Source organism: Triturus cristatus, chromosome 10, assembly GCF_964204655.1.
Source record: "Triturus cristatus chromosome 10, aTriCri1.1, whole genome shotgun sequence".
Classification (NCBI taxonomy): domain Eukaryota; kingdom Metazoa; phylum Chordata; class Amphibia; order Caudata; family Salamandridae; genus Triturus; species Triturus cristatus.
In genome coordinates this window covers 1,231,626,266-1,231,652,688 of record NC_140593.1, presented here as the reverse complement: position 1 = coordinate 1,231,652,688, position 26,423 = coordinate 1,231,626,266, and the positions used below count along the sequence as shown (strand labels likewise).

At 49.8% G+C, this 26,423-nt stretch overlaps 2 protein-coding genes across 9 annotated transcripts in view; one reads left to right on the top strand and one right to left on the bottom strand.

Annotated features, from left to right (window-relative positions):
* LOC146797156 (non-structural maintenance of chromosomes element 3 homolog) overlaps window positions 1-12,589 on the top strand; it is a 73,326-nt gene extending 60,737 nt beyond the window's left edge. The window contains exons 10-11 of one of the 3 annotated variants that reach the window (XM_085629841.1): window positions 8,977-9,091; window positions 11,877-12,589. In XM_085629841.1, the coding sequence (XP_085485967.1) occupies window positions 8,977-9,091; window positions 11,877-11,984 (223 nt within the window). In that variant the 3' untranslated portion in view covers window positions 11,985-12,589. Of the gene's footprint in view, window positions 1-8,961; window positions 9,092-11,876 lie in introns of all 3 variants that reach the window. The other 2 variants (XM_085629840.1, XM_085629842.1) reach the window with 2 other exon arrangements.
* A 147-nt stretch (window positions 12,590-12,736) lies between these two features.
* Window positions 12,737-26,423, bottom strand: part of PFKFB1 (6-phosphofructo-2-kinase/fructose-2,6-biphosphatase 1) — a 193,397-nt gene continuing 179,710 nt past the window's right edge. For 3 of the 6 annotated variants that reach the window (XM_085629835.1, XM_085629836.1, XM_085629834.1), the window contains exons 13-15: window positions 21,048-21,112; window positions 15,241-15,387; window positions 12,737-14,041 (exon numbers count right to left, since the gene is read on the bottom strand). In XM_085629835.1, coding sequence (XP_085485961.1) covers window positions 13,982-14,041; window positions 15,241-15,387; window positions 21,048-21,112 — 272 coding nt within the window. In that variant the 3' untranslated portion in view covers window positions 12,737-13,981. The remainder of the gene's footprint in view (window positions 14,042-15,240; window positions 15,388-21,047; window positions 21,113-26,423) is intronic. The other 3 variants (XM_085629838.1, XM_085629839.1, XM_085629837.1) reach the window with 1 other exon arrangement.

Sequence of the window (26,423 nt, the reverse complement as noted above, 5' to 3'; positions counted from 1 at the left end):
TTGTCCTGTTTTGCAGGATGGTTGGCAGCCTAGCTAGGACAGCAGCGAGTGCTGCACAAACAGGTTTGCGAGAAAGCTGTGGCTAAAGCAGCCAACAATGTGTCGGTGGAGTGTGCGCGGTAGGTCTGGGATGCCAGCCTGGTTGGGCTGTTGTTGGAGCCCAGTTGTGAAATTGTGAGGAGTGATAATGGGTGTTTCTCAGGGGAGAGTTTTAAAGTCCTTTCCTGAGCTCCAGGTGAGTCTCTGAAGAGGGATGTTGTTCCAGAGTGAAGGATTAGCGGTCTTTTTGTTTTCTTTTTCTTCATTTATGAGGCTTGCGTGTGGTGATGCTGTGCCTTCTAGTGTTGTGATGGACTCTTTCTCTGATGAGCAGAATTTGAAGGTGGTCCAGGGTTGCACGGGTAATTGGTACAGGCAGACCAAGGTACTTGTGATGTGATTTACTTGTTCCTGAGATAATTTCAATACGTCTGGCAAACCTGCAATGTGGACTGTGTATCGCAGTGAAATGGGGTAGATGGTGGATCCAGTGTGTGACTGCGGCTTCCTTCGTAAGATGATGTGCTGGTGGCGGTCCTGCTGCTGCACCCCTTCCCAGCAGGCCAGGTACTTCTGAGACGTGAAGAACCCTTAAGCGCTATATAGGTGGCCTGAAATGGTTGATTTCTAATCAACTTGAGGTTCAGGTGGTGGTTTTATAGTTCATGTATTTCATTAGTTTGATGAAGAAAAGCTACAGGTCATAATTGTGAGTTTTTTTTAGTTCTTCTGCTGCAGTGATAAGGATGTCTAGCTGATAATTGTATAAACCTCTCTGAATGGGAATGAAAACTACCTGAGGTTCTTTCAAAGGAAGTGGAGGTGGAAGATAGGTAGTTAGTTGTGGAGTTTGTCTGTTCAACGTTGTTTTATAAAGGCTTTGCGGGGCGGTTCCTACCATTAGTCATGGAGCAGGTGCCCCACAGCTTGCGCATGTTGATGATGATGAAGATGGGATGCGTGATTCACTGCAGGGAGCTTCACTGGGACTGTGGAGGGTTTGCTTCTGTAGGGTGTGGCTTTCAGTGACATTTGGAAGTTTGAGGGGTCAACCTTCTCGGAGTCAGCAGGAGTGGCGCAGCACCTCAAACCTGATTGGGATCTCTCGTTTGGATGAAACTGCCCCATGCAGTCCGCTTGGATCTGGTTGGCTCATCCTAGTCGGCGTAGACTGGATCTGCTGCAGGTAAATCGTCCTTCGCACCGAGGGCCTCCAGTTACAGGCGGAGAACACATCTTTAACTATGGGGAGTCACTTGGCATCCTCACTAGCAAAGGCACAGGTAGAAGGCCTGTGCCCCTGAAATGGAATCATCCTGCCAGCACTGCCAGTCACTGCATTACCTGAATTGACAAGGTAGCAGCCGTACTCTGGGGACAGCGTCACTGACAAAAGAGAATGACGTGCTGATCCTGTTTACTGGTATTCAGCCCACTAAAACAAAATGCCACCGTAGTATCTAATGAAGTCACCCTATTTTGTAATCTTGAATTCAGTCAGAGAGAGTTTGTACTCCTTAACTTGTCCTTTCTCTTAAAGACTTCACATGACCCACAATTTTAAGTCAGGGTTGACCGTTGCACATTTGCTACTGCTGAGACGCCTTCTGCCAGGCCCTATGGACACCCTGTGTAGTCTGGGGAAATACCCTGCACACATGCCTGAGACGAGCACCATCGCATACAGCCGTTTAGCCATGCTTACAACCCCAGTGTGAGTTAAACCACCTCCTAGTGGGTCACCCCTACATTCTCCATTCAGCAGCCTGCAGTGACGCATCTTCAGTGAAGTTCTGGAAATGGAAATCCACACCATATAAACATCCTCTTTTATAGCACTGTATTACTGCTGTTTAACATGGGCACGTGCCCAGACATCTGCCGGTGGATAATCTGGAGTCAACACAAGCTTTGACTTTTCTCACAGATGTTTTGCAATAGGCACTGGCTTTAACCCACAACCTAATGTGAAACAACCCTCTGCTACCCACATCGGGTGTGCTCAGCCTTTAAGTTGTTTGACATGGAGTACAACTTGCACCTCACATTTTAATTGTTTGAAAGTAATGCACCGCTTTACTTCCAACATGCACAGCAACACATGCCTCTAGGATCTATGCTGTTTCCATTTCATGCACCCACACGTGCCTCTAGGAGCTATGCTGTTTCCATTCCATGCACCCACACGTGCCTCTAAGAGCTATGCTGTTTCCATTCTATGCATCCACACGTGCCTCTAAGAGCTATGTTGTTTCCATTTCATGCACCCACAGGTGCCTCTAGGAGCTATGCTGTTTCCATTCCATGCACAGCCACACGTGCCTCTAAGAGCTACGCTGTTTCCATTCCATGCACAGACACATGTGCCTCCAAGAGCTGTGCTGTTTCCACTTCATGCACCCACACGTGCCTCTAAGAGCTATGCTGTTTCCATTCCATGCACCCCACGTGTACCCACCGTTACTATGCAGTATGACTACAGGCCCTTTTCTAACGCCTTTTGTTTAAAAAATGACGGAATGGTTTATAGAGTAATGTGAATAGCAGTATCATGAATAATGCCATTTGTGATGTCATCAGTGATGTCATTTAACATGTCATAAGTTTTGTAATATGAGGTCATTCAAAGTTAAGCATTTGCCGAAATCCCTCAGGCAACCTGCACCCACACACACCTATGCATGGCCATGCAGGGAGTTGGCTGCAGGGTCCGGCCCAGCCCTTCCTGCACATTGCCTTAATGGCGTGCAGCTTTTGGTTGGCTCCCTACAGCGAGTATGGGGTGGCCAAGCGTAGCGGTAGGACGGCCCTCCGCCCAACCCACTGCAGGCAACCAAACCACACTGCGCACGGCCTCCACAGTGGCGGTTTGCTGCAGGATCTGGTCTATCACCAGACTTTTAAAAAATGTTTTTGCTGTATCGCAGGGGTACTTTGTGACGTACCGTGGTACTCCAGTCCTGACTTTAATTTTTTGTTTTGTTTTTTGAAAGACTTGTGCAAATTAAACAAGCGCCACCAAAGTTATTAATAATGGAAAAAATGCCTAGACCATCAGGCTGCTTCCTACCATTTTAATATGGGTTTTGTGACTCATTTGAATTCTCTCAGTAAGTCTGCAGTACGAAGGGCTTTGACAGACAACTTACTTATTTTCGGCAACACCTTATCTGGTAGAGACATGATCTAGCCGCAGATTTCCTACCTTTTTTAATTTTACAAGTGTCATACTGCATCCGGGAGATTTTTCTTCGAGCTGTACCCTTGCGCGCCGGTAAGTGGCGTCAGTCAGCTACTCGTGACATTGTCTGTGTCGTCTCTGCCGTTGAGACATCTGAGTCACAAATATAGGTGCCTTCTCGGCACGCTGATGTCAGTTACTTTTCACTACTTTCCACGGCAGGAGCATGGAGCCATGAAGTGCACTGAAAGTGGTGTGTTTCTGAACAACTATGGCCCTGTAAGGGAACAGCCCTGACCCTAAGAACCTGTCTGCAGTTCGGGGAGGATGGATGGGTCAGTAAGGAATCTGTGGCTAGATCATGTCTCTAATAGATGAGGTGTTACCGAAGGTAAGTAACTTGCCCATCTGATAGACATCTAGCTGCAGATTCCTTACCTTTGAATAGATAACCAACCAATATCGTCCCCAGAAGAGGGACTGCAGACAAGATTACACCAGGAAGTCCTGCCGGACAGAGAGCCAAAAAAGTCGTCCTTGTGGGCTTGACTGTCCAGACTGTAGTCTTTGAACTTGTGCAGAGATGCCGATACTGCTGCCTGACAAATGTCAGACTGGGACTCCATGTTACAACGGCGTGGTAGCAGCCTTTGCTTTGGTAGAATGAGCTTGTAAGCCTTCAGAAGGCTGCTTTGTGGTCATACTGTAGCAGATTTTGTTGCAAAAGACGACCCATCGAGAGATCATCTTTTCCTGCACCGCACAACCCTTCTTCACTCCCACGTACCCTACAAAGAGTTGGTCGTCCATCCGGAACTCTTTTGTGCGGTCACGGTAGAACGGAAACACTCTTTTTGGGTCCAGAGAGTGGAGTTGCTCCTCTTCTACGAAGGGATGCGGAGGAGCGTAGAAAGTGGGCAGGGTGACAGAATGCCCGACGTGGAATGGTGTCACCACTTTTGGGAAGAAAGAGGCCCTAGTGTGAAGCACCAGCTTATCGGGGAAGATGGTGAGGTAAGGAGGCCTGGCTGACCGCTTGCAATTCACTCATCTTCCTGGCAGATATGATTGCCACTAAAAAGGCTGCTTTGATAGTAAGCAGCCAGAGGGGGCAGTTGTGAAAAGTTTTGAACGTAGCACACATCAGGAAGGTAAGAAACTAGCTAAAGTCCCACTTAGGCATAATGTAAGGTGCAGGGGAAACATATGTACAAGCCCCTTAAGAATCTATTTACAATAGGGGATTTAAATAAGGAGGGTTGGTCTGAAAGCCTTAGAAAAGCAGACCGGGTGGAAAGGTACCCTTTGACAGTACCCAGAGCAGAACCCTGTTGGGCAAGGGTAAAAAAAAAAAGTAAGACCTGAGAGAGGGAAGCAGAAGGAGGATCAAAAGATCTTTGTGTACAATATTTTACACATTTTTGCCACTGGCAGGCGTACACGGTCTTGGTAGAAGGATGCCTGGCTGCCAAAATAACCCCACAGACTTCAGGAGGAAGGTCAGATGCTATCAACTGCCGCCGCTCAATCTCCACGCATGGAGGTGGAGGCTGGACAGGTTCGGTGGGAGGACCCTCCCCTACTGCTGCGACAGAAGATCCTCCCGAAGGGGCAGCCTGATCGGAGGATTGATGTTCCGTTAGAGAAGCTTGGGATACCAGCCTCTCTGTGCCCAGTCCAGAGCCACAAGAAGGACTTGGGCTAGTTACCCCTGATCTTCTTGAGCACTCTGGGCAGGAGTGGTATAGGCAGAAAGGCGCATAGGGGGCCTCAGGTCCACTCGAGATGAAAAGCGCCTCCGAGTGAGAACCACCTTTGAAACTCCAACACGCAAAACTGCTGAGGCAAACTGATTGAACCAAGACTCTTCCCACAGCTGAAAAAGACCTTCTGCCACCTTTGGATGACAACTCCATCTGCTAGGCATCGACGGCTGAGTTTGACCATCTTGGCGTTCAGGGAACCTGCCAGGTGTTGAACCACCAAGGATCTGCCCTGCTGTTCAGCCATGTCCGCGGGCGAAGAGCCTCCTGACAAAGGGTCCACAACCCCGCCCTGTTTGTTGCAGTACCACTTGGCGGTGGTATTGTCTGTGAACACTTGAACCAGCTTCCCCTTGGTAGAAGGAAGAAAGGCTTTCAATGCCAAGCAAATCACTCTGAGCTCCAACAAGTTGCTGTGGAGTCTGGATTCAGCTGGAGACCAGACATCTCTGATCTCCACCTCTCCCAGACGGCCGCCCCATCCCAGAAATTTGTCGCTTCTGTGTGATCTGGTTGGGAAAGGGAGAGGGATCTGCCTCTGACCAGATGGTCAGCCACAACTGCAGATACCTCCGAGACCTGTACCATGGCGGAGAGATACCCCTGATGCTGCGCCCACTGGAACTTCCGGTCCCACTGCAGAGCCTGCATATGCCATCTGGCATGTGTCACAAACCGGATGCAGGAGGCTATAAGCCCAGCAGCCTCTGTCATTCTCACCAAAATCCAGGATGGAAGCTGAGGCATCGGTATCAGCCTGAATATCCTGGACTTGTCGTTCGGGAGGATAGGCCTGAAACTACACTGTATCCAGAGCAGCTCCAATAAAAGGGAGTGTCCGAGAGAGAGTCAGGTGTGACTTCAGCAAGTTGACGGAGAAACAAGTGAATGCAGGAGGTTCGACGTAGTCTGGAGGTGGGAGACAACAACCAGGGGCGAGCCTGCCTTCAGCAGCTAGTTGTTGAGATAGGGGGAAGACTAGCACACCTGATCTGCGCAGATGAGCTGCGACGATCACTATCACCTTGGTGAACACCCGAGGGGCGCTGGTAAGGCCATAGGGGAGCACCGTGAACTGAAAGTGCTCGTGGCCTACCGTAAAATGTGCTGGCCGGACGAGAATGTGAAAATAAGCATCTTACAAGTCCAACGCTACCATCCAGTCTCCAGAGTCCTAGGGCAGGCCACACCTAAGCCAGAGTGAGCATCTTCAACTGTTCCTTTTTGAGGAAGTAGTTGAGGGCTCGCAGATCCAGGATAGGGCGCAGGTCTTTTTCCTTCTTCGGGACCAGAAAGTAGCAGGAATAACTACAGCCTACTTCTGGAGCCAGAACCCTCTCTGTCTCCCATGGCCATGACTTCACCTGAAGCAAAGTCAGATGATCCTCCGTCAGCCAGTCGTAAATTGGAGGCATGGAGAGAGGGAGAGACTCGGAGGGAGGGAGTAGCCCCTTCGGACTATTTGAAGAACACACCTATCTGACGTGATGTTTTGCCAGTGGTGGAGGTGGTGGCTGATCCTGCCACCAACCGGCCACCCATGATCTTGAAGGTCCAGACTATGAGGGTTTGGAGGGAGGATGGGCGACTGACTGGGCCTCTGCCCCCCCGACCCACCCCCTCTGCTGCATTGAGGTTGCAGAACTTGCATGGGCTTGTGGTTGGGGTATGGGTTGCGCAGCTAAAAGCCCCTTCTGTAGCCACGAAAGGGGTGAAAAGCAGACCGGGGACGTGTGGCCACTGAGAGGCCCAAGGACTTGGCCGTAGCCTGTGAGTCCTTAAAATACTCCAGGGCCATGTCTGCTTTGTCTCTGAAGAGACGGGTACCATCAAAGGGCATGTTCATGAGGGGAACCTAGACATCCCCAGAAAAGTCAGAAGGTCTCAACCAGGCGTGGCGTCGAACAGCCACTGTCGATGACCTCGCTCTGCCCAGCGAGTCGGTCGTGTCAAGTCCACAACGAATGGTGAACTTTGCCACATCTCATTTCAGGTACTGCTTGGGAGATGATTGCCGGGCCTCCTCCGGGACCTGTGGCAGCACTTTCACAACCATTTCCCACGGGGAGTGGGAGTAACGGCCCAACTGGCTTAAGGTGTTCACCGACCGCAATGCAAGGCTGGCAGAAGAAAACATATTCTTCCCTCAACTATCCAGCCTCTTGGATTCCCTGTCTGGGGGTGCGGAGGGGACGTGCCTTATGTGGTAGAGGCTTGGATCACCAAGCTCTCTGGGTAGGGAGGTTGGTGAGGAGATTTGGGTGAAGGGCAATGGCAGCGGGCGATTATCCTATTCACCGGAGCCCCTGTGCTGGTCTTGGACCAGGTTCCCAGAAGGACATCAATCAAGGCCTCGTTAAAGGACAGGAGGGGTTCTAAGGTGGAGATACCCTGCTGCAGGACCTCAGTCACTCTGTCCATCTTGACTTCCACCAAAGGGAGCTGAAGGTCCAGGACCTCAGCCGCCCTTCTCACAATCATAGCATATGAAGCTCCCTTCTCTGTAGCCACGGTAGGGGGAGAAAGCAGGCCTGAATCTGGAGAGGTATCCACGCCACTGGCTTCACCCAATTCCTCATGCCAGGCCATCTTGTGCTCAGATTGGCCTTGTAAAGGGTCCAGCGACCCCTTCCAATCTTCCTCCATTCCTTGCCCTTCAAAATAAGGCTGAAGGACAGACCTAGGGCCCAAGGGTGTCATTGGGGATAAGAATGGGGCTGGTACTGCGACAGGGCCGGCACCAAGGAAGGTCACAGCGGTGCGACTGAGGTCGGTGAGGATACACCACTGGATCCAGGGGGGGTGCAGAATCTGCTGGCGTGGAACACAATGGAGTCACCTCTGGGGCCCTAAGGGGCAGGCCACCCAAATATGAGGCATCTGGTGTCTTAAAATTTCTTGAGCTGGGAGGATGTCGCTCTGGGTCCTGGGAAGGCAGGGAAGCGCCGAGCCAACTCAGGTGCAAGTTCCACAGAACCTGCACTATAACCCCGAGTCTCCTCGGTCACGTCAGCCGACAGATGTGGAGAAGTCGAAGCAATCTTCGACTTCTCGTGTTTTTTATGCCTCTTACCCGAGGGCATAGGACTTCCGGACCGGTGCCCAGACATTCCTCTCGACCGAGAACGAGACCTCCAGGGCAAGCGACGCAGTGCTGGACTGCAAGGAGCTTTAGGGACCACTTCCTCAAAGCTTTCTGTGCCGTGGCCCGGCAGTCGGAGCAGGACTTCGAGTCGTGGTCCCGCTCCAGGCACCAAAGATGAATGAAGTGTAAATCTGTTGACGACATGGTGTGGCGACAGGTGCCACACGGTTTGAATCCAGGAGTCTTCTTTGACATGCTAGAAAAAACTAAACACCAATAAATGCTCAACAAAATGTAAAAAATAAAATTTAAAAAAAGCCTGTCAGAAAGTGAGAGAGGGTAGATCTCTTTAGGGATAAGCGCTGGCTGGCGCGAAAAGAACTGATAGCCTGCCAAGGGGGTGCCTATATAGGTGACAGGGATGTCACAGCGACAGAAACTATGCTGATGACGTCACTCAGAGCCGACCGATGCCACCTATTGTTGCGCAAGTGTATTGCTCGAAGAAAACTTCTGGATTCAGTCTGATGCCTGGGAAATTCAAAGGTAAGGAATCTGCGGCTAAATGTCTCCAAGATATGTCTGTAAGTGCATTATTCACTGCAGTGATGTTTGTGTTCCAGTTCCCACAGTTCCTTTCCACCAGAAACCTACCTTTTGCCTCTGTTGTATGATTTCTGTCTTCAACATCGGCATGTACAGAGAAAAGCAACAAAGAGCTGGAAAACAATGGAGAGCTAATGTTAGAGTTTTCAAGGTTGATTCTGACCCACAGGAGACACCTGTATTAAGAGGACAGCCACTCCTGCTGGGTGGGGTGGATGAGGATTGGGATGGGGGTTGAACTAAGGGCACAGGTGTCGCGGTGAAGAGTAATTTTTACTTGAAGGCAGGTTTCTTCCCCACAGGTACCTGGAGTACAACCGCATCCCGCACACAGACCCGGTTGAATATGAGCTGCGCTGGGGGCCCCGCGCCCTGAAGGAAACCTCCAAACAGAAGATCCTGGAGTTTGTTGCCACGGTAACATATTAGTGCCATATGATGGACTTGGGGTCAGATTGTTTCAGCCATCGAGACTTCACTGGGACTCATGTTGTTTTGACATGTGAACATCAACCTGAAATACATTCCATTCTTGTACAGGGCAGACGTATTGGTTTTAGCAGTGGTTCTTGTGGTGGAGACCCAATAGTGCTTGTGGTGGAGACACACAGTAGTGCCTGTGGTGGAGACACACACGGTAGTGCTTGTGGTGGAGACTCACACACACGGTAGTGCTTGTGGTGGAGACTCACACACATGGTAGTGCTTGTGGTGGAGACTCACACACGGTAGTGCTTGTGGTGGAGACTCACATACACGGTAGTGCTTGTGGTGGAGACACACACACACGGTAGTGCTTGTAGTGGAGACACACACACACACGGTAGTGCTTGTGGTGGAGACACACACACACACGGTAGTGCTTGTGGTGGAGACACACACACACAGTAGTGCTTGTGGTGGAGACACACACACACACGGTCGTGCTTGTGGTGGAGACACACACACACGGTAGTGCTTGTGGTGGAGACACACACACGGTGGTGCTTGTGGTGGAGACGCACGGTGGTGCTTGTGGTGGAGACGCACGGTGGTGCGTGTGGTGGAGACGCACGGTGGTGCGTGTGGTGGAGACGCACGGTGGTGCTTGTGGTGGAGACGCACGGTGGTGCTTGTGGTGGAGACGCACGGTGGTGCTTGTGGTGGAGACGCACGGTGGTGCTTGTGGTGGAGACGCACGGTGGTGCTTGTGGTGGAGACGCACGGTGGTGCTTGTGGTGGAGACGCACGGTGGTGCTTGTGGTGGAGACGCACGCACTGTGGTGCTTGTGGTGGAGACGCACACGAACGGTGGTGCTTGTGGTGGAGACCCACATGCACGGTGGTGCTTGTGGTGGAGACACACACGCACGGTGGTGCTTGTGGTGGATACACACACACACTAGTGCTTGTGGTGGAGACACACACACACGGTAGTGCTTGTGGTGGAGACACACACACGGTAGTGCTTGTGGTGGAGACACACACACACGGTGGTGCTTGTGGCGGAGACACAATGGTAGAGCTGTTTGTGGGTCCCAGCCCCGCGGTGGTATCTGAAAGGAAGCAGAAGTGAGGGGAGGGGGGGGGGCACTTGCCTCCTTACTCCATTTGGTGTAGTTCAGTAGGGGAGAGGTGTCTGTATGCGTGTGTTTGCGCATGTCATGAAGTCGCATATGGTATTGCGAAGCAGTATCTGTCCACATGGGAAAGTGATACAAGAAAGTACTTGATGGAAATGACCACATTATGGACAAAAAAGTGCATTTTCTATAACGAAGCTAATATTGAAGGACAAAATGAGTCTTTTCAGAGAAACAACAAATGTCTGTGGATAAACAGTCTTTTACTAGAAAGGAGATGCTGCTGTTTTGGACAAACTTACAATATGTACTTAAAATGGCGAGCTCTCGTTTGGGGACCACATGTCTCCTCCAAGATTATATTTCAGTGATTTGAGGACGCGCTTGGCTTATATGAAGGGTACCATTTCAATGGTTCTGAAGGCGCTTTCTTACTGCTAAGGGGGTGATTTCACCAGTCTCAAATATCTGCATGTTCTGTGAGTGCCCCTCCTAAACCGGTTGGTAAAGTCTATGGCTTTTTGAAACTGTGTTCTAGGGAAATGTCACCATAGAGACCCCTATTCTTGAATATGACCTTACATGGTGAAGTGTTTTGGTGGGAGGCTAGAGTTTGAGGTATCTGTCTGGGTGTCTCCGTCCTGCCACTTGTTTGGTGTCGTTGGAAGGTGGTCTTCCCTACGCCACAGATTTAAACACCTGCTGACTGCCAGGGGAGAGCCAGTGCCTGAGAGACTGGCCGGGCTGTGGCTGAGCTTCATGTGATGGACGGCAGCAGCCTGAGCCAGTGCTTGAGAGGCTGTCTGCCTGGTGCTGAGCTTCATGTGATGGACGGCAGCAGCCTGAGCCAGTGCTTGAGAGGCTGTCTGCCTGGTGCTGAGCTTCATGTGATGGACGGCAGCAGCCTGAGCCAGTGCTTGAGAGGCTGTCTGCCTGGTGCTGAGCTTCATGTGATGGACGGCAGCAGCCTGAGCCAGTGCCCGAGAGGCTGTCTGGCTTGTGCTGAGCTTCATGTGATGGACGGCAGCAGCCTGAGCCAGTGCTTGAGAGGCTGTCTGCCTGGTGCTGAGCTTCATGTGATGGACGGCAGCAGCCTGAGCCAGTGCCCGAGAGGCTGTCTGGCTTGTGCTGAGCTTCATGTGATGGACGGCAGCAGCCTGAGCCAGTGCTTGAGAGGCTGTCTGCCTGGTGCTGAGCTTCATGTGATGGACGGCAGCAGCCTGAGCCAGTGCTTGAGAGGCTGTCTGCCTGGTGCTGAGCTTCATGTGATGGACGGCAGCAGCCTGAGCCAGTGCCCGAGAGGCTGTCTGCCTGGTGCTGAGCTTCATGTGATGGACGGCAGCAGCCTTTGCTCTTCTCTGAGGGTTTGAGTTGTCTGCCTCTGGTGCACTTTGGTTTAAATCTTAAAGGCTTGACCCATCCGGTATGGTGGCTGCGTCTGCAGCTTCGGATACGGTCATGGGTTTCTGGAATGGGTGAACTTATACTTGGGCAATGCAGTGACATTCCGGTGTTACACAAACCCCTTTTCACCAAGTGTCTGAATTCATTTTTAAAATGGTTATTATGTTGGCTTTTTGTGTGTACTTTGTAAAATTTGCTGAATCGCCAACTTTTTGTCTTTTTATTCCTGCCCTCAGATCCAGAACAAGGACCCCAAGTCATGGGCGTCGCAGTATAAGGAAGCCCAGGTGGGGGTTCTACCACCCCCTGCAACCCCAGGGCCCTCCCAGGCTGGTCGGCGGTAGTGGTCTCCTCCAGGACCCACAGGATTGGGCAACAGCGTGGGCATGAATGACTGGTCAGTTTGAGCGGAGTCCGCTTCTTGGCTGGAGGCCCCACCTTCTAGGCCATCTGTCTAGGAAAACTCCTGTGGAGTTCCTCCAAATGGTCAGTCTTCTCTGGCACAAAGAAATCCAGCTAAATTCCTGTTTGAGGTAGGGCCTCTTGGATCCGCTAACTACTCCTCCCCCCCCCCACACATTCACCCCCAGACAACCTGCAAGTGCCTCTTTCAGTGACATCAAAGATATGTCTGCACGATGTAGGGGGTCCAGTCGGGGAGAGTGTGGACTAGTGTTGCATCACCTGGAAGCAGAGCTCGGCTTGGGAGGCGTGGCCTCCCTGTGGGCGGAGATGGTGCTTCTGTCTCATGTGCTTCTAGTCTGGGCCTCTAGGAGGCGTTAGAGCCCTGAGCTGGGAACCGAGCCCCTTTATCTTATGGAATCGAAGATTAGCTTTTCTGCCAAGTTGTATATTTCTTTGAAATGGGCTTTGGATAGAAAGTGTTTATTTTATTTTATGTTTTTGATGTCTACTTTATATTTGTTTTCAATAAACTGGTTCCATTCTCTCTGGCAGTGTGGGTGTGTGCTTTGTGTTCCCAGGCAGCACACATGGTTGTATACATTCAAGGATATTCTGGCAGCCTTGGATTGAAGGGCAAGCACCCCTCTGAAATGTCAAGAATGTATGCAGTACAAACATGTGAGGCAGCAGGTAGAGAGATTATCCACGCTTTATTGTCTTCATACAGACCGAATCAGCTGGGCAGTGGGTGACAAGTAGACCTCAGACTGTTTGCAAAGGGTGACCCTAGACTAGAGTGGCAGAGAAGGGGGCGTGGGGTGAGCTACACATACTTGACGGTAAGTCACAACATGAATCAATGCTGCCCTGTAAAGGGAGAAGGAGCTGGCACACAGCTCCAGATTGGAATGCAGGTGCCCTTTCGTCTACCTCACACTGTACCACATCAAGTTACATTTAATGTCCATGTACCATCCATATATCCCACATAATAGGACTTGGGGCACTGTTGCCAGGATGTTGTTTCCTCACAGTTGTTTCTTGGGGGCTGTCTCCAGGACGGTGCCCCCGGGGTCCAGACACTGGCCATCTTCTTGGTGTATTAGACAGTCTTGGTGGAGTCTCCTGGATCGGTGTGGCTGGAGGTCCAGACACTGGCCACCTTCTGGGTGGACAGGGCAGTCTCGGTGGCCTCTCGAGGACGGTGTCCCCCGGGGTCCAGACACTGGCGCCCGTCTTGGTGGACTGGACTGAACAGACTCAGCGGCCTCTCCTAGACAGTTGCCCCCGGGGGACCAGACATTGGGCTCCTTCTTTGTGGACTGGACAGTCTGTTGCTTTTCCAGGACGGTGCCCCCTGGGGTCCAGACACCTGGCACCTTCTTGGACAAAACAGTCTTAGTGGCCTCTCCTGGATCTGTGTGCCTGGGGCCTGAGCCATCCCTTCAGACGGTGGAAGGGCGCAGGGGTTTAAGATTTAACGAGTAGGATGATGGTCTCTCTTGTCTCACCCTACTGCCTGCCGAACTAGTTACCTTCACCCACACAGATGCCAGAGTGCCCCTGGGTCAGTATCTGGTTGGCATGCTGTGCCCGCACATCGGTTCCATCTTCTGAGTCCCTGGATGAGGTATGTCTTGAAGGCACAGCACTCTCGAACCGCTATGCCTTTGGTGGGCATTTCATGTCCATCTTCCAGGCTGCTCTTGGCTGCCCTATTGTCTTTCGGGTCAGATAATCAAACCCTCCAACCCCAATCTGAACCTCCAAGGGGCCGATGACGAGGATTCACATTTTAAGGGAAGATCTTGTACACCTCGTGCTACGCACGTAGCTAAACCAAAAATATACACGTTCTTCACAGCAAAAATAGTCTTTGAGATAAAAAAAATACTAGAAAATGTTAGATATTCTTAAAATCTATGACTCCAGTTGTCTAAAAGTGCTCCGGGACTGTGTCCAGCGCCTCCTCGGGGTCTCGGGAAACTTCCACATTCTGTGTAAAGAAAAAAGTAAAAGTTCAGATACTGAAGCGCTTTGGAGTGTCATAAGAGAGCGAGGAACTGGATGAAATTGCTACAATTCAGATCTGACCAGGGAAGTTCTGTGGGGCATCAGAAAGAGATTGGTGAGGTCTGGGGGTGCAGAAATTGTTACTACCACATATGCATACTTCGCAATGTCTGGGCAAGGGAAACACACAATGCATGCGCTGCCACACCTGTGCCAAGGGAGCACACTAGTGCATGCACTACCACAACTGCCAAGGGAGCACAATGCATGCGCTGCCACACCTGTGCCACGGGAGCACACTAGTGCGTGCACTACCACAACTGTGCCAAGGGAGCACAATGCATGCACTACCACATCTATGCCAATGCATGCGTTGCTGCGCCAGTTCCAAGTACGCATGTCCGTGCATGCATTTTCGCACCTGTGTAAGCAAGCGCCTTGATGCATTCATTGCAACACATGCCAGGCGAGTACCCCTTGCAGGCATTGACACACCCTACTCAAGGAAGCTAGATACTCCATGCATTCTGCAACTGCACCAAGGAAGCATGCCTACGCAGGTGTTGCAACGCCCCCCCTGCACCAATGTAAGGAATGCACATCAATGTGTTGTCTGACACCCTGTGCAATGCAAGAGGCTTCTACAAAGGTTCCTCAGTGAGCTTGGTGGGCACCGCAGAGACCATGCCGGTGAGCTTAGTATGGCAGGGTCATGGCTTGCAGTACGGACCAGGTTCCAGAGCGTTCACTATTCTTGAGTTACATTAAAGCAAGCGCTGTGAGAGGCCATAAGGTTTCTATGCTCCAAATGACGAGTGCGGAGTGGTCTGCAAGGATGTCTGCTCTGCATCCCTTAAGATCCTACCCGCAGAGGCGTGCACAGTCAGTACACCAGGCATGGAAGGTAGAGAATGAGGGTGAATGAGGTGGCGACGAGCACGCCTTCCACCTATCCATGTGTAGGAGCCAATGTCGCTTTACAGAGAAGGTGATTAGTTCATCTGCTGCAGGTGATTCCCAAAAATCACCACTACGCGACAGCAGGGAAGGCTGTAGAATCCATCCTTGTTAGACCCAGAAATGGTGTTACCATGTGGAGTTAATTCAGGGAGGCACTCTCGAGTCCTACTATCACAGCTGTTAGTCGGGGGGGGGGAGCGGGTGTTGTGTAGGACCAGTTACCTGCGGACACACGGAGATGGATGTGCAGAGAGTAGTTGCCTGGCCCAGATCATCCAGGGAGGGCTTTTTAGTTGGTTCTGGGCTAGCCATTGGCATTGCATGGAAATGGCGGTACAGGGGAGCCTTGCTGGGCATTCGAGAGAGATGCTGGCAAGCAGGGCATAGGTGGTAAAGCAAAGAAGAGAGAAACCACGTGAGCCAGTGGGAGGAAAATAGAGAAAGATGCACCAGTGATAGGGCAGAGAAAATAAATACTGCAAGGGACCGTGAAAATGGAACGACAAAGCTGAACATAAACGAGAAGAGGAGGAAAATGCAGGAAGAGTAAAGAGAGGTGGAAGAAACAGAAAACGTGAGGGAGAGGAAAGAGCAGATAAGAAAACAAAAGGGAGGACAGAGCATCAATGGTAGAGGAAAGAAGGCAGATGCTGTAGGAGCCAGGGGAAGAGAGCACGAGGAAACAGCAGGAGGCATAGACCGAAGACAAAAGAACAGAGAGATGATGCAGAAGCCAGTGGTGAGAGAAGGGGGCAGGAGAACAAAAAGAGCCTAAAGGAAAAGAAACCGCAGTATTAACAGAAAAAAGACAGAAGGGAGAGAAGAGAACCAAAGGAAAGGGATAGAAAACGGATGCTGCCGGAGCCAGTGGGAAGACACAAGGGTTATAGCAAGGGAGGAAAAAAGCAGAGAGTAAGGAAGAACTAAAGGAAGAACAGCAGGCTGAGCATAGAAAGCTAATAGAAGCAGTGGGTAAAAACAGCGCAGGAAGGACAAGCACAACTGAAAACGAAAGGGAGAGGGTGACCACTAGAAACAAGCATTGGCATAGCCAATAGGTCTCGCCTTTGGGACCTTATAAGTGTTTAGCCATGCAACAGTTGCATAACTAAATACTTATAAGGTCCCAAAAGTGAGACCTATTGGCTATGCCAAGCGGCCGTGCGGCCGCGAAAGTGAAAGTGATCGCGATCAAACATCAAAGCGGACGTGCGGCCACTAAAGTGAAAGTAATCGCGGTAGAGCGCGGAGCCCGCGCACATGCACTGTAGCTCTAGGCTACAGTGGTAGCACTTTTTGGAGCCCTCTCAAAAAGTCTCGCCAGACTAGCGCATGCGCTGCGTTCGCTAGGCGAGACCTAAAAATGAGAAGGGAGAACAAAGTGCTAGAGGAGTAAGCGGCACACCAGGGTTTAAACGAGCAGGAAATGTCACAGGTGACTAAAGAACTAGAAAACAGAAGTGGTGTAAACGAAAAGAAAACTGATCTGGGAGCAGGAAACAGAACAATTGCAGGAGAGCAGAAGGAGGTCTAAGAACTGGAGAAGGGAGAACAAACCAAGAGATGAAACGAATGAAGAAAGGGGACTAGAGAAGTAAGCAGCAGTGTGACGTGCAGGATGAAGCGGGGGAGGACAGACGACAAAAGAGACGAGCATCAGAGAGAGAGCCAAGGCAAAGTGAAGAGAAAGCAGGCAGAAGCGCAGAGGAGACCTGAAGAACAATAACAGCAGCACGGAGCGGGGAGAAAGAGCAAAGAAACCAAAGGTAACGCTCCTTTTGGACCTTTCAAATCCAGAGCAAATCCTCCACCACCCTGGATTACTGCTGTGCCACCCTCTCTTTGTTCCTTGAACGCCTATGATGTCAGCTTAGGACGCCTCACTATCTCTCCCAGCTCCTGGCCGCTCACCTTCATTATCCATCAACACTGAACGCTGCAACACAATCTTTTCTTCAAGTGTTTATTTCTAGTCGCTCAACCTTCTGGTCCTCCTCTGCTGTTCTTCCAGAGTTAATGATGTTGCTTACTATTTCACCTCTAAGTCTTTCTTTTCTGAATTTCCATGTATTGTGTGTCTCCCTTCTTCCGCTGCCTCCATTTTGTCTTCTAACTATACTCTCTCAGAGACTGAGGTTCTATCGAGCCCACGGCTTCTCCTGGTGCCTTCTATCATGAATGCAGTCTTTCCTCTTCTGTCTAATCTTATTTATTTTTGCTCCTTTGTTTCCTTTAGTATTCTCCCTGCTTACTTTAAATCAGCTGTGGTCCTTCCATTGGTGAACAAATCTTGAATCCCTCAGATTTATCAGACCTCTGTCCTGTTTCTCGTACTCCTTATTTTTCACAAATTCTTTGTTTATGTATCCCTATTTCTTCACTCTTATCGCACCTTTCCTCCGCTTCATCTTGATACTCCTCAGGTTACCCGACTCAGCTAAGGTTCTGTTTCCTTTACATTGTTTTCAGGTGTCCCTGTATCCTGCCCTCTCTGTGTCTGTATCTTTGGTTTCTCTCTAAACTCCTTTTAGAATTCTCAGATTTTTAGGTCTTGTCTGCGACAGGGCATGCACTCTCTCTTGCAAAAGATATTGTATAAAACAAGGGGCTTGCAGCCCGCCCATTGCTTAACATTTGTAACTCTGATTTCAAAAAGCGCATTAGCCCTGGCAGCGTCATAGCGCTCTTTTAAATGAGTTTTAGCCACGCTGCAAAGCATCTGCACTGCCGTATAGCTTGGCGAAAAAACCTTGCCAAAGTCAATAACTCTCATAGGCGAGACCTATTGAAATTTGCCAATGCTTGTTAGATTCCTTGTGTTTTCTTACAGTACCATGTCACCTTGTGTCACATTCACTTGCGTGCTTACTTTGAAATTATGGACCAGCCTTGCTCCCCACGTTAAACATGTCTCTACTGTACCAGATGTGAATGATATGGTCAAAGATTATATTTTGGTATCTTATTAATGAAGTCTTGTTCTGTGATTATATGATGACCTTTTTCAGTTTTTCCAATTTGTGCAGATTGTTATTTCAGCGCTTTAGAGCCTAAGTAGATCTAAAGAACATGCAAACAGGTGGGACAACAGCAATGACCCACACACTAGAAATCAGCAGGAAGAGTTGCTAAGAGACCAAAAGAACAGAATATGGGAGTCCGAAAGAGGGCAGAAGAGCAGAAAACAGGAAACGCAGGGGAAGTGGATGGAGGAGTAGGGAAACAGACAAGAACCTTAAGACATCTGGAAGATTTCCATCAGCTTCTGTTACAATATCTTCCAGAACACCCTACAGATGTCGCCTCTGGGTATGACCACTTCTGCGAGTGGTTGACCCAAGCATTAGACACCTTAATACCAGCGGGTTGGAGTAAGATCCGGCCGGGCCATTCAAGCCCATGGTATGATGATTCCCTTAGGCTCCTTAAGGTCGCCTGTAAAAGGGCAGAAAGAGCTTGGCGCAAGGCATACGATCCCATCCTTAAACAGAAATATCAGGCCAGCATTAAGCTGTATCACCGAGCTATCTGTAAAGCACGAGCCTCATTTTATTCCCTAGAATTTAAGAATAGTGCTAACCCAACTAAACTAATCTTTAAGGTTTTTAAAGATTTGACCAATATGAAAACCGCAGTGATGGGGAATGGCTCTCTGGCCCACTGTGAAGAGTTAGCATCTTTTTTTGTGGAGAAATTGGATGCGATCTACAGATCTTTTCCCTCTCCTATCACATCTAATAACAATGTAGGATTCATGCATGTCATCTCCAGTCCATTGTTAGTGCTTCCCGGGCCTTCTCAGGAAGAGTTTGAATCTTTAGTCGTGAAAGTTAAATCGGGTTCTCCGGCGGACCCTTTGAGACCTGCACAATTTAGGGAATCTGCCGAGATCTGTTTCCCGCTTCTACATAATCTCATCAGGTTATCTTTTACATCTGGGACGGTACCCATAAAATGGAAGCAAGCCATGGTTATGCCGATATTAAAAAAGTCTATTCTAGATCCAACAAAACCAGAACATTATCGGCCCATTTCTCTGCTTCCATGGATTTCTAAGATTGCTGAGGCTCATGCCAATAATATTTTATCTGGTCACCTTCTAAACACAGGCATTCTTCATCCCTCCCAGAATGGCTTTCGAGCAGGCCATAGCACAGAGACAGCTCTGTTGGCTATGGTTGAGCACCTGCGGAGGATGTTAGACTCTGGACAGACGGCGGCACTGATCCTTTTGGATCTCAGTGCCGCCTTCGATACTGTCTCCCACCCGATTTTGCTTCAACGGTTAAGAGAAGCCGGAGTGGAGGGTACAGCTCTAGACTGGTTTCGCTCATTTTTGGCTGAGCGCACTTTTAAAGTGTTCACACCTCCCTATGAGTCTACCCCCCGCCACATCTCCCAAGGAGTTCGGCAGGGTTCGGCACTTAGCCCGACCCTGTTTAACTTGTACGTGCAACCACTGACGGTGGTCGCCAATAAATGGGGCCTCACTATGGTGTCCTACGCTGATGACACCCAGTTAGCGGTTGCACTAAACGGGAATACTGCATTGGATGCCTCCAATTTTCAGAGGGCCCTTAAGGAGGTGGCAAGCTGGATGGCAGATAACCGTCTCCAACTTAATGCTACTAAAACTGAAGTTTTAGTCCTGGGTAAAGAGGCTCATCTTTGGGGAGACGCATGGTGGCCATCAGAGCTTGCCCAAGCCCCTATCCTGGTGACACAGGTAAAGAACCTCGGGGTCTGGCTTGATGCCAATCTCTCATTCATCCCTCATACAAAAAAGGTCGCTGGTACTTGCTTTGGTGCCCTTCAAAGTCTTAGGCCCATCTTTAAATTTTTCGATGCCCCCACTAGGCAACTTATAGTCCAAGCAATGATTCTTTCCAGATTGGATTACGCCAGTGCACTTCTATTGGGCACCAACCAAGCTGAGATTACACGCCTTCAGCGTGTGCAAAATGCGGCTGCCAGAATGTTGGTCGGATTGCCCAAGTTCTGTTCAGTTAGGCGTTCCATCCTGGACCTTCATTGGCTGCCCGTTGGGCAGAGGATAAAGTTCAAAGCATTGTGCCTGGTTTTTAAAATTTTGAAGTTTGCTTCTCCTCCTATTTTAGCTCAGACCATCTCTTATTACACCCCTGCAAGAGCATTACGATCAACGGGTCAATTTCTGGCTAATGTCCCTCGTTTCAAAAAAGCTAGAGTGGGCGGTCGTTCATTTGGTGTTTTGGCAGCAAGCCTTTGGAACACACTGCCTGTTAGTATTCGCTCTATCCCTGATTTGTTGCCTTTCAGAAAGGCTGTGAAAACATTTTTGTTTACTTCAGCTTAATGGGTGCGGCTGGTTACCATGTGCCTGGTGTTATGTTACCCGATCCTTTATAGCGCCGGGACGTCACTTCGCTGTGGCATCTGTGCGCTTTATAAATACAAATAACATAACATAACATAGAAGTGAAGAAAGGGAAGAGGGAGAACAAAAGCAGGAGTGAAGAACCAGAAAACAGCAGTTAAGGAAAAGAAGGCTGACTTCCAGATCTGCAGGATCATGACTGGGAGAGGAGGTGGGTTGAGTGAGAACAGAAAGGACAGGTGAGAAAAGTGAGTTTGAGCAAGGCAGAGTGATCTAGGAGTATATTGGGAATTAGAGAAAGGAGAGGTTTGATAAGGTGAACTTAGCCATCAAGAAAAGGGAGCACCAAAGAAGGGTCCCCCGGAGCCACCCGCTTCTGTCTGAGCTGCAACTCTCCAATTGGAAACTGGAGTATGCTTCTAAGAAAGCAAAAAAGCACCCCCAGGTGAAGCTTTGAAGGCATCCCAACCCCACGCCTGTCTGCTGCACCTGGCATCAGGGTTTTTAAGCCCTGCTCCAAGCAAGTTCCACTTCAAAGCTTCATCCGATACCTCTAACCCAGGGAGGGGGAGTTCCAGAAAATAGCGCCGCCAAGTGTGAATGTGCCACAGATGGTTGATGGGCTGTGGAGGAAGATGGAAGCCCGGTGAACTCAGCAGCACAGAGTACTCACCAGTGGCCGCTCGCGGTGCGTATTCACTGCCTCAATATTCAGGAAGATGGACTCCACTTTGCAGCCTGTGAGTAAAAGGAAAGTACATATTAAAAGGCTGCCTTTTATCAGACCATCCACAGCCCACCAGAGGCATCACCATGTCAAAGAGAATGCTAGAGTGAGTGTAATTAAAATCTACTTACTTGTGTAAGGTTAAAAAATTTACCTTTTGAGAAGTCTTCCAGGACAGACCATCAAGTGGCTGTAGAGCCTCAGTGAGACTGCCAAAGATCCCAGCCTTTGGGGGAAAGGGGGGGGGGGATGCATTATCTGGTGGTGAACTTGTACTTGAATGTTTAATGTTTTCAATACTATGCTATCACCTGTTTTGGGCTTTCTCTGTGTGGAAACTCTTGAAACTACACTTCCGGCGCTACAGACCAGGAGATGCAAGGTTGTGCACCTCATTATCGTACAATTTGCTGTGAACTGCCAGGATGAAATGTTCTCTGAAGCAGGTAAACGTTGAGTGTATTTCCATGCTTTACTCGGGGATATAGTGTCTAATGCTCCCGTCATTGGATGTGTGTTGTGAGTTCGAGGATAGGTGTTGGCGGCAGAAGCTCTGGGACTGGTAGACATGGGGGCTGCGGAGGGCGGGGGGGTCATACTGATTTGCAGCGCCAAGAATATACCCATCGCAGTCGGTCGAGACTGACTCAGGAGTCCAACTGATCAACGACACTGAGGATGCACCCAAAGAACCTCTCTGAGGAATGACTATTTCTTGGTCTGAGGCTCCCCCCCCCCCCCCCCCCCCCCCCCTGCTTTCAGAGTTATTCACTTGAAAGTTGACTGCCTGGATCCATATGTAGGAGTCATAGAAGGAAGAAAACATTTTTGGGTGTCATCTGGGTGCTAGTCTATTGGTGCTGGCACCCCGCGATGTCGAGACTTGTGAGGGGTAGGAGCACTTGCAGAAATGACAGCCTGGAGGTAAGATGAGAAGCCCTGGCTAAGATGCTCTGCCCTCAAACCTGTGAGATTAATCCTGGTTTCAGCACTTGAACCAAAATCCTTTGATCCTTGGCAAATCACTTAGGCAAATTTTTTATGCAGTGCAACAGCCAAATTTGCTGAGCTGCGTTGCACAAGAAGAAAACCAGCACAGAGCCACTGAGATAGGCCCGCTGCTGCCGTCAGGCCCTGTGCTGGTGCTCTAATGAGGCTGCCGTGTGAGATGCACAGCCTCGGAGAGGTCAGTGTGCACTGTCTAGCAGAGGATTCATACTAGGCGCATACCCTTCAAGTACAGAGTCCTTTGTCTAGACAAACATGTAAGGTCCCACGCACTGGGTGTGCGCTGTGCACTTCTGTCCCACGCACTGGATGTGCGCTGTGCACTTCTGTCCCACGCACTGGTTGTGCGCTGTGCACTTCTGTCCCACGCACTGGGTGTGCGCTGTGCACTTCTGTCCCACGCACTGGGTGTGCGCTGTGCACTTCTGTCCCACGCACTGGGTGTGTGCTGTGCACTTCTGTCCCACGCACTGGATGTGTGCTGTGCACTTCTGTCCCACGCAATGGATGTGTGCTGTGCACTTCTATCCCACGCACTGGATGTGTGCTGTGCACTTCTGTCCCACGCACTGGATGTGTGCTGTGCACTTCTGTCCCACGCACTGGATGTGCGCTGTGCACTTCTGTCCCACGCACTGGATGTGCGCTGTGCACTTCTGTCCCACGCACTGGATGTGCGCTGTGCACTTCTGTCCCACGCACTGGGTGTGCGCTGTGCACTTCTGTCCCACGCACTGGATGTGTGCTGTGCACTTCTGTCCCACGCACTGGATGTGTGCTGTGCACTTCTGTCCCACGCAATGGATGTGTGCTGTGCACTTCTATCCCACGCACTGGATGTGTGCTGTGCACTTCTGTCCCACGCACTGGATGTGTGCTGTGCACTTCTGTCCCACGCACTGGATGTGCGCTGTGCACTTCTGTCCCACGCACTGGATGTGCGCTGTGCACTTCTGTTCATGCTTGTTTTTTGGGGGGAAATGAAAACATTTCTCATGGTTAGCACCTATTTCAAGGAGGCGAAGCCAAACAATGCATTTCATCAAAACCTATTTTACTAGATTGAGCTTTGTGTCGACACCGATGGATGCTTGCACTGTTTTATCTAAGTAGCACCCCAATAACTCTCTTTAACACAAGCGACCCAAAATAGCATGCATCACTTTGTGCTGGCGACTGGCCTTAGTAAATATGGGACTTCATTTCTCTGTGCCTGTAATTATAAATATGTGCAGTATTACCATGTAATATTGAAACAACTTGTAAGGCGGCATATCCCCTCCATCCCTCTAACAAAGTCCCTAAGGCCCGACTCCATCTTATGTAGGCCTCAACTCCATCTTGATGAATGGAGGCTGCCATCTTCTCTCTCTCAAACCATGGAAGGCAATGTCTTTCCCAATTTATGCAGAATCGTTGTCATGTCTGCTATTAGACACGTCGCATGACCGTATCTTTCTAAGAACTGTGAAAGTGTCTCGTCCTTTGATTGATGACTCAATGTAACATCTGTCAGGGCCAAATGTCTACTTTCCGCTATTTTACCTTATATATTCATTAGGAAATGTCTAGGACGCACACCTTGATGCACATAATCTATGTCACATTCTTAAACTTATGTTAGAAATTCCAATTTAGTATATAAAGTAACGCCGGGCATAGCGGGGCTACGCGTAGGTCCACGGAGTTGAAAACAAACTCCGTGGAGCTACGCTACGCCGGCCGCCTCCACCCCCCTATTAAGAAATAAGTGAACCTTAATTAAAAAGAAACTTAAAACCACTTACCTGTGTACCGCGGCGTCCCCGGGGTGCCCTCTTCCTCTTCCTCGCCTGTACCAGCAATGCTTGAGAAAACTGAGCATGCGCATTTCTTACGAAAAATTCGCATGCGCAGTTTTCTCAAGTATTACTGGTACGGCGAGGGAGAGGAGGGGGGCAGCCCGGGGACGCCGCGATACACATGTAAGTGGTTTTAGGTTTCTTTTTAATTAAGGTTAACTTATTTCTTAATAGGAGTGTGGAGGCGGGGGCTGGCAAACTCCGCTCTGCTGCCGAGTGTGCGGAGATTTGCTTTCTCCGCAGAACGCGGGGACGGCAAATCTCTGCACACTCCACGGGCGGAGCGGAGGTCTGCCCGGGGTTAATATAAAGATGACCACTTGTCAGGTGTGGTCCTTCGCCCAGAGTATCACCAGAGACAGTCCGACCTATTGCAGGCACACTCCACACCTGCTACATCTCACCTGAAGCTGATAACGCTGAGTCCCGGTGAAAGACTGACTGCTACTGCAGGAACACTGTCTGCGCCTCTGCGGTGAAGACCGCGTTTGCTGTCAACAAAGCATGCAGTGCGTCTCGTCTCCCCAAGAAACTGTAGACTGCAAGCTGCTTTGCCTTCCATGCGCTCTTAATATAGCGCATAGAAGTAGACATTACGGTGCTCGGTTCTAGATTAAATTTTTAATGACATTTAACAATGATGGAAATGTTTATTCTATTCTCGTTATTCATACCGTGACTCTTTCCTGTTTTTATAATATTCTGTGTAGTTGTTTTAGCTGTACGGAGAAACCGAGTGTTCCTGTAGTAATAAATAAATGTAACGTAAAAGTGTTCATTCTTCTTAGTACAGTGAGTGGGATACGGGGACTAACGAAATAAGGTTTCCTACTGTTTCCACAGTGCTCCTGATCCCTTTATGGAATTGTTAGTAACGCAAAACCAACACTTCTATGTCGATTACTTTGATTTGTGTTTTGCGGGACTACCATAACCTGTCTTTCACGTTCATCGCTGGTGCACTGAACCGACTTCACCCGTGGGAGGGAAAGCACACATCGTAGAGTTATGCCCAAGTCGTAACTTACACAACACCTCACCTGATATTCATAATTTGGAATCTGCTCTCAGCCAAGCTCCCTCAAAGGCGTGCCATGCTCTGTTGGTCTCCACTTAGGTTTGCACAGTTTAAATACAGCCAGGAGCCTGATAACGACTACCAGTAGAATACGGGCACTAGCGCCACCGGAGACTCAGTGCCCCAGCATGCAATGCTGAACAATCACCTGAGGTGCCTAATGACGACCACCGGTAGAATACGGGCACTAGCGCCACCGGAGACCCGGCGCCCCAGCATGCAATGCTGCACTATCACCTGAAGTGCCTTATAATGTCCACCGGTAGATTACGGGTACTAGTGCCACTCTGGTGCAGCTCGTGTCACGGAAAAAAGGCAGGGTGGGGAAGTGGGGTGGAGTGGGAGAGGGAGTGGAAAGGGGATGAGGGAAAGCAATGTAAAAAATAAAAATAAAAACGTGCCGGCTGCCCTCCATGGCGTTGCGCTCGTCTATTCCTCTCCTCTTCTGAAGCCACAGGCTCCCAGCCTGCCCTGTGGCCAATCCTGAAGCTGCTCTCGCATGAGAGCAGCTTCAGGATTGGCCGGCGCGCCTTCAATTTGCGCTCCAGGGCAGACGGTGAGTCTGTGCCTGTTCTCTCCAAGTCAGCAGCGTTGCTGGGTTGGAGAGAACGTTCACTGCGCATGATGGCCTGGCCGGCCTGAGACGGCCGGCCCAACATTCATGTACAGTGAAGGGAGTGCACATACCACTCCCCTCAGTACCTGTCGTCCCAGTGGCCCCGCCCCCAAGACTGGCAAAGGAAAATAAAACGATTTAAACCCGTTTTATTATAGTTTTATTTCTCATGATTTGGAGGATGCTGGCGGGAAGGGGGTGACACTCCTCTGCCATAGTGGAGGAGCTGCCCCTGGCGCCATTGGAGACCCGGCGCCCCGGCATGCAATGCTGCACAATCACCTGAGGTGCCTAATGACGACCACCGGTAGAATACGGGCACTAGCGCCACCGGTGACCCGGCGCCCCGGCATGCAATGCTGCACAATCACCTGGGTGTATCGCTTGCCAGTTCCATGTATATATTTGCGAACCACTCGTTACTTTGGGATGAATCTTTTGTAATTAATCTTCCGGTAATTAATGATGGGTCCCTATATTTAAACCTATTCTGCATTCCCACTGGATGAACATATTCGGATTCTTTCGATGTATATTTTCATTTCAGACTGTAGATGGCAGTGTTCAGCTATTTATTATTATTTTTAATTCCTGCAAATAATACTTGTGCACCTTCTTTTTAAAACGTTTTTTAGTGTGTTGACCCTCTTCCCTTTTTTAATTGTTACTTACTTCCCTTGTCTCTAATGCGTAACAATTTTACTTATTGGTTCCCTTGTGGCTGTTTAGTGATTTAATACGATTAATTTACCTCGGGATACCTGTATTATGAGGAAATT